The sequence below is a fragment of the Parus major genome, chromosome 4 (assembly GCF_001522545.3).
Source record: "Parus major isolate Abel chromosome 4, Parus_major1.1, whole genome shotgun sequence".
Taxonomy (NCBI): domain Eukaryota; kingdom Metazoa; phylum Chordata; class Aves; order Passeriformes; family Paridae; genus Parus; species Parus major.
The window spans coordinates 60,708,212-60,715,305 of record NC_031771.1 but is presented as its reverse complement, the minus strand read 5'-3'; the positions used below and the strand labels follow the sequence as shown (position 1 = coordinate 60,715,305).

The 7,094-nt window shown below is 52.3% G+C and overlaps 1 protein-coding gene across 1 annotated transcript in view; it reads left to right on the top strand.

Annotated features, from left to right (window-relative positions):
• Positions 1-325: 325 nt before the first annotated feature.
• The window catches only part of NAT8L (N-acetyltransferase 8 like), a 32,824-nt gene continuing 26,055 nt past the window's right edge, over positions 326-7,094 (top strand). The window contains exons 1-2 of the mRNA XM_015625797.3: positions 326-904; positions 2,110-2,274. Of these exons, the coding sequence (XP_015481283.1) occupies positions 571-904; positions 2,110-2,274 (499 nt within the window). The 5' untranslated portion in view covers positions 326-570. The remainder of the gene's footprint in view (positions 905-2,109; positions 2,275-7,094) is intronic.

Here is a 7,094-nt window from a genome sequence, read left to right as displayed (position 1 = left end):
CCGGGACGCGGTGCGGAGCCCGCCGGCCACCCCTCCCTCCTTCCCTCCCCTCGGCTCCGCGCACCCGCAGCGACTACTCCAGAAAGCTGCTGAGTGCACAGTGCGCTCGCAGAAGATAAACAGATACGTAAAATATAAATGAATAACCCCTTTCCGCGTGCACCGGTGTATGCGGGCAGGGATGCGCGTCCCCCGGCTCTCCGCGCAACCCCGCGCCGTAGTAATTTGCAAGGGGCGGTGCAGGGATGGGGGGCAGGGGGGAGGTGTCCCGCCCCCCCGATCACATGGCGACCCCGCGCAGCCAATGCGGGGGGCTCTAGGACCCCGGGGACCCGCGGCCCCCCCGCCCTATAAATGCCTCTCCAAAATGCAGCGGGGCTCCTTCCTCCCGTCCCGCCCGGCCGCGCTGCTCTGCGCCCCGCTGCCCGCGGGTCTCCGTGCCGGCTCCGCGCCCCGCTCCTTCCCCCTCCCCTTTTTCCTTTTTTTTTTTTAATTTTTTTTTTTTTTTGTTAATTTTCTGACACCTCCCCTCCTGTTTTTCTCCTCGCCCCCTCCCCGCGGCCGGTTTGCATGCATTGTCTGTCTCCCAAGATGGTTTGTGAGACCAAGATTGTGGCGGAAGATCATGAATCAATCCCGGGATCCAAAAAAGACACGATCATTGTTTCCTCCTCCCAGATGTGGCCCTCTTTGGCGGGCTCCCCTCCCTCACCCCCACCTCCCCTCACCCCACCAAAAGAAGACCCCAGGCGCGACAATGTCTATATCCGCGAATTCCACCCCTCTGAACAAGAGGTGGTGCGCCGCATCTTTTACGAGGGGATCATGGAGCGAATCCCCAACACAGCGTTCAGGGGGCTAAAGCAGCAGCCCCTCACTCAGCTGCTCTACGGGCTGCTGGCGGGTGAGTATCCGCTCCTTTTTGGGGCGGGGGGCGCCGGGTTTATTCGCCGCTGTGGGTCTTGACAAAATGGTCGGAGAGGCGGGAGGCGCCGGGGACCCGCGGGCGCGGTGCGGCCGGGGGAGCGCCGCAGCATCGTGCGGAGCGGCCGCGGAGCCGCAGCGCTGCGGCGGGGGCTGGAGGGGGAGCCTTGAGCCGCCGGGGATGCGCGACCCTGCGCGGTGTTAAGGGCGGGGAGCCGCGAAGGGGAGGTCGCGGCGGGGGTGAGGGTAGATGGGTCATTGTGGTTATTGCAGTGCGCGGAGGGGAGCGGAGCGGAGCGCACTGGCCGCCCCCGCGCAGCCCGGCGAGGGGGGCCCGGCGTGCCGGCGTTGCCTGGAGACAGCCGGGCCCGCCGGTGAGCGGCCCCCATTTCCCCCCCGGCGTGGGGAGGGGTACCCCCGGCAGCAGGACGGAGCCGCAGGGTCACCTCACCTCCCTGAGTAAAATGCCCAAAACTAGCGCTCGCAAGGTGTCCCCTCTCCGTGCCAAAAAGTAATAATGCGTGTCCTCGCCCCGAGAGGGCTTTGGGGTGGTCTCCCGCCCCCGGTGGCCGCAGACTGGTCGCACCCCATGTCCCAGACACCGGGGAGGACGGGACCCCACGCTGGAGGGGGACCCCTGGCAGGCGCTGGGGGGCCGGGGGACGCAGCCGGTGGCTTTGGGCCGTGCCGGAGAGAGCCGCCGGCTCCGAGACACCCGCAGAAAGCCCCCCAGGGTGGGAACGGGCAGGGTGGCTGCCCTGGGAGTCGGTGCTGATGGAAATAGCGCTGCCGCAGTGGCGAACACATGGCTGCGGAGCGCTGCCCGCAGCGCGGCTCCTCCACCCGGCCGCGTTCCGGGGACAGCGGAGGGGCCTGGGGTGTGCGGGGCCCTCGGGGTCCCCACGGCCCCGCTCCGGAAGGGCTCGGTGGGCCCTGCCGTGGCGTGGGGGAATCCTCCCCACCGCCTCCTTCAGGACCTCATAAACTTCTCCGGGTTATCTCGTCGCGATACGCCATGCCTTAGCACGATAATCTCGAGAGCGTGAACCGTGTGTGTGCTGCAAATGTATATTTTGACTGTGCTTGTTTTATTGATTTATTTTTATAACGAGTTTGTATTCCGAAATCAACACTAAATTCTCTTTTCTGACAGGTGTCGTTTATTTCTCTTCCTTATCTCCATAGTAATGTGCTTTGTTGTGACCAAGTCCTTCCTGCTGACCTGCTGTTTGCCCATCTTTCTGATGGGCATGAGGTACTACTTCAGTAGAAAAGTTATCCTGCACTATCTCGATTGTGCGCTGCACACGGACATGTCCGATATTGAGCAATATTACATGAAACCGCCAGGTGAGTACGAATTCCCCGAGGGAGCCTTCCTTCCCCCAGCCTGCTGGGGAACATGGCTGCTCCCTGCTGCTGGCGCCTTTCCTCCTGTCAGCAGCACTGAGCAAGCTCAAAAGTCGCCAGAATGCAGCTCTTTAGCCACACCAGGCACAAAGCCATCTCTGGTTTGGGTTTGGTTTGGGAGTTTTTTTGCTGATTTTGGTTATTTTAATTATTTTTTTCATTACTCCCCCTCCCCCAAGTGCCTAGTCATCCCAGGCAGCCTCTGTCCACCCCTGGAGCCCAGCGCTGCTGGATCCCACTGCCACCCCGAGAACCAGGGTGAGGGTGCTTGGGGACACTGAGGCTGGAGGGTGCAGGTAATTCACTGCAGCCTGGGTCCACCCCAGCCCTTACATCTTGAGCTCGGTGTTTCTTTGCTCTGTGCATTTGGTATTAGCTCTGACAGCAGGAGGAGAGGGAGATGAAAGGCCTTTCAGCCCAAATGCTCAGAGGAGCCCATTTTAGCTATTGAGCCCATTTTCCCACATCATTCAAGAGCATTCTTTAATGCAGGTGTTTTGGAAGAAGCATGGGTCAGGTATGTAAAGGGCTGCTGCCACATAAGCTTGCCCTAATATGGGTTCATCCCTTTGTTACATATACCTATATAATTAAAAATACAACATCTAATGATAATGTTACCTTGTTAAGCTGTAAAAGATAACTTATGTCATCAAAAGAAAAAAAAATAGTCTATTTAGAACCTGTCAGGTGCAGTTTCCCTTTTTGTAGGCACACATCCATATTTCGGACAAGAGCAGGTGGATGCCTGGGCAGTCAGTTGGGGTTTGAGGTTTGCTTTTGGTGGTCTCAGAGTGCTGGTGATGAGCAGGAAACACAAGGTGAGGATGGTATCCCACCGTAGTTCCATCTTCTTGGGGTACCTGCTCTCTTCTTGGGTACCTACTGTGTTGTTTTTCCATGTGACCATGTTTTTGCTGTATCATTTGCTGTATCATTCCTGTTCCCCAGGTGTGACAAACCTCTCCCTGGGCACTGCTAGAAAACTGCTGGGAAGTACAATAGCCGCAGACCTTCCCTCACTTCTAATATGCAATGTTACATTTTGCTAAAATGTTGCTCCTCTTATGAAAATCATTAAGTAGCTTAATTTAGCTTTCTCTTCCCATCATAGTGCGTGTCTTATACAGCTCTTGTCCCATTTTACACACAGGGTGTGTTTCATTTACAGGGCTTGTTTTGTAGAAAATAAGTGATGTGTGACTTGTATTTAAAAAGCTCAATCTTCTTTAAAGGCGATGTCACAGAAATAAAGGGGTTCATGGCAGAACATTTCTGCACCTCTGTAGTGAGGCCCAGCAAAGTACTACACTGGAGAGAACAGAAGATTCCAGCAGAATAAGAACATGTAATATGGAGTTAATAGGTGTTTGAGCTGCTTAGCTTGTTCATGCTGAGGACTTGCGTGGTCACAATTTAGAGGGATCGCAGTGCCTGTATTTATAACACTAGCAGACACAAAAAATAAAGGAAAGGGACTCAAAGTAATGCCCTCAATTTGTTTTGGGTCAGTAATGTAATCTGTTTCAGCTGTGTTGCAAACATGTCTTTGAAATGTTAGCATTGCTTTCATTTGGTACCTGGAAGAGCTAATTGCAATTTTAGAGCAAGTGTGTGGGCTTTAATTTTTGACAGAACTTAATCATGTAATTAGGCTTCTGCCATGCCATAAAAAGCAGATTTATAGGGTTGTTGGGGCTTGTTAAGGGTTCTTGATGGTAGTGGTGTTGGATAATGGGACCAGAGAGGCTTTGGGGTCTGGGAAGAAGAAGGGTGTCTGTAGGAACCAGCACCATCCATGGGGTGCTATTTGGTGTAGCTGTGCTCAAGGCATAAAACCAGTGGTTTGCTCCTATTTCCTCCAAAAATGCAGTTGAGGGATTTTTATTTTTTTTCCCTATAGGATAGCAGTATAAATACAGTCATCCTAGAAAATCCCAGAGTTTTGTGCACTTTGAAGGCTGGCTGGCTGAACATCCGGAGGAAGGCAGCAATGTGCCGCACTGGCATCGCCCGTCCCACCCAAGGGACTGAACAATGGCAATAAAACAAATTCTAGCCCCAAGTTTGTCTTTTATTTGCCTAGTTTACAAATTAGCACCCAGGCAGAAATTACTGCAGTGGGAATGAGAAGGGCTCGTTGTGTTGCTGCAGCTGAGCTATTTGTGGGAGCTTTCTCGGTGAGGTGTTAAGAACTGGTCACAGCAAGAGGAATGGGGTGTGGGGACAGGGTCCCAGAGAGGCTGGAGATGGCCAGAGCTTGACTAGACAAGTTAAACCCAACCTGATGTAACTGCAGCTTGGCCTGGGAGTATGACCAGGCAACTTCCTGCTCCCTCTTTAGAAAATCCATGTTTTCCTCCTTGAATATTTTTTTTTCTCAAAGTTGAAAAAAGAGGAAGTGACCATTTTTGTGGTGGAGTTATGAATTCCTGTTTCTCAGAGTGATGAATGCACGGGTAGAACTGGGACATGGTCTTAAGGTCTTGAATGAAGATGTTAGTTGCACCTTTGCTGAGGTTTTTGCCCTAGGAATCCAAGATACCCAGGCACAAAAGCCTGTTGTTTGCAGCCAGGTCTGTGTGCTGCCCAGGGCTGGGGTGCTGTTATAGAGAGTATCTGCAGCAAATAGCCTCTGGTAAGGCAGGCATCTACAGTGAGGAGATATTTTAACTTGGTGGTATTGTAAAAGCATCCATAAAACATGTGGGTCAGTTTTATAACCAAGCCAAAATCCAGTTTATAGTGGGATACCGTGAGCAAGGTTAATGATTAGTGTTGAACAATTCCATTTAGTTACACCATATTGGGGTTTTTCTTCTGCAATTTTTTTGAACCTCTTGCCTCCAAGTTAGTTATTCTTTGAATTTTCCTCTGCTGGGTTTTGTATGAACTGAAAAATATGTGCTGACAGTGATTTTGCAGAAGTACACTAGCCAAAATTTAAATCTTTGTTTTCTCTTGCCCTCCTACACTTATGCCAAGGATCTGGCAGAACGTTTGGGCCAGTGCTTAACTTGGAGCTTGTACACAGTGGTGTGACTTGAAAATGCTTTCAATGTGAAAGGAATTGTTTGTGTTGAGTGTGTGCTGGGGTCTTAAAGCAGAAGGTTGAATGGTTCAAACACCTTTCTGAGCTCTTTGTAAACTCACATTTTTCATTTTAAAATAGTACTTACTGGAATTTACCTTTCTTTTTTTTTTCCTTCTTCAAAGGCTATGAAAAAAGACTGCTGGAATGGTGAAAAAGAAAGGAATTGGATAATAGGCTTAATTGTCAACCAGAGTAACAAGCTCTAGTAAACAAAAAAAAAATCCCCAACCAAAACCAACCAAAAAAATGAATTAATTTTAAATAGAGCCCTGCCTCTTGCATTTATCCACACAAAAAAGATGAGCACAGCTGGAGCTTCTTTTATGGTCTGATGATTTTGATGACTAATCAATTTTACAGTGTCTCTTCAAGCTTCTGTCCCAGTTGGTTGTGTTGCATGTTTTTTTGCAGCGGTTGGTGTGTTAGAGAGATTCTCGTGAGGTTGAGGTCTCAGCTGGAGAGTTTATGGAAACTCTCTGTGTCCAATGCAAAACTGCTGCTCCCCAAAGCGACTGGAGCTGGGGCTTTGGCTGACAAATTTCCACGTGTCTCTGTGACTCTTTAAAGAGTTTTTGCTGGCTGTCCTGGCAGGGTTTGCTGAGGGGTGTGCACACCTGACCTGGTGGTGCAAAGACCTGCTGGTGGTGGCAGCTGGCCCTTGTCAGGGTTTTGGGGACTGCTGACAGGCTTGGTGGCTGCATCGCAGTGCCCAGTGCCGCAGGGGAGGATGGACAGACAGCACAGATGGGTAACCTGGAGAGCTGAGGCTGCAGCTCCTGGTGGGCTGGTGAAGGCATCTGCGTGGTGCAGCAGCTGGAGCAGGAGTGCTGCTGCAGGAGATGTCGGGTCACATCAGCCACACTGCGCTGAGAACTGCAGCTGTCGGCTGCATGGCTCCGGCTCTCGCTGTGTGCATGGGCAGCCACCTCTGCCTCACTGATGGGTGCTTGGCTCTCCTGCCTCCATCCAGGGAGAGCAGAGCCTTCCTGTCCTGCTGCCCTTTGTGTGTGACGGTGCACAGATATCCCGAGCTCCCTGGGCAGGGCCCTAAGGAAGAGGGACTGCGGGGACATGGCTCATCAGGGTTCCATTTCTGCTGCTTTTGGGTGGCACATTCCTCAGCTGAGCTCAAAGCGGGGATGTCCTGCCTTTCTTGGCAGAGGGATCATGTCGTTCTGCCAGAAGGACACCAGTTGAGGTGGGTCCAGAGCTGGGTTGTGAGGAGGCGAGATCCTGTTTGCTGCCTCTACCTTTTGAGGTGTCCCGCACCTGCAGTGAGGTGTTTGGGTAACAAGCAATTATTTGTGTATTTCGGGCCATTTGGCAGTGGGTTTTTTCCCCTCTGGTATGATGTTTGCAAGGTGAACAGCTGTTTGTGAATCGTGTGGCTCCTGCTACCTCTGCTCCGTAAGTGCTGAGCCTTGGGGAGGCTCAGGGGTGTGAGCACCAGTGCCTTTTGGGATGTAGGGAAAATATAGGGTCTACCCTGGGAGGAGATCCTCAGCCCTGGAGCTGTGGTTGCTCTGCCATGCCGAAACCCTTCCCAAGACACAGGGAGAGGGGGTGGGGGGGATGTTTCTTGTCACTGAGCCCCCGGGCAGAGGAACTGCCTCAGAGCCCCGTTCTTCCACATTCTGGATAATGCTTAAGCTGCTAGATAAGCAGG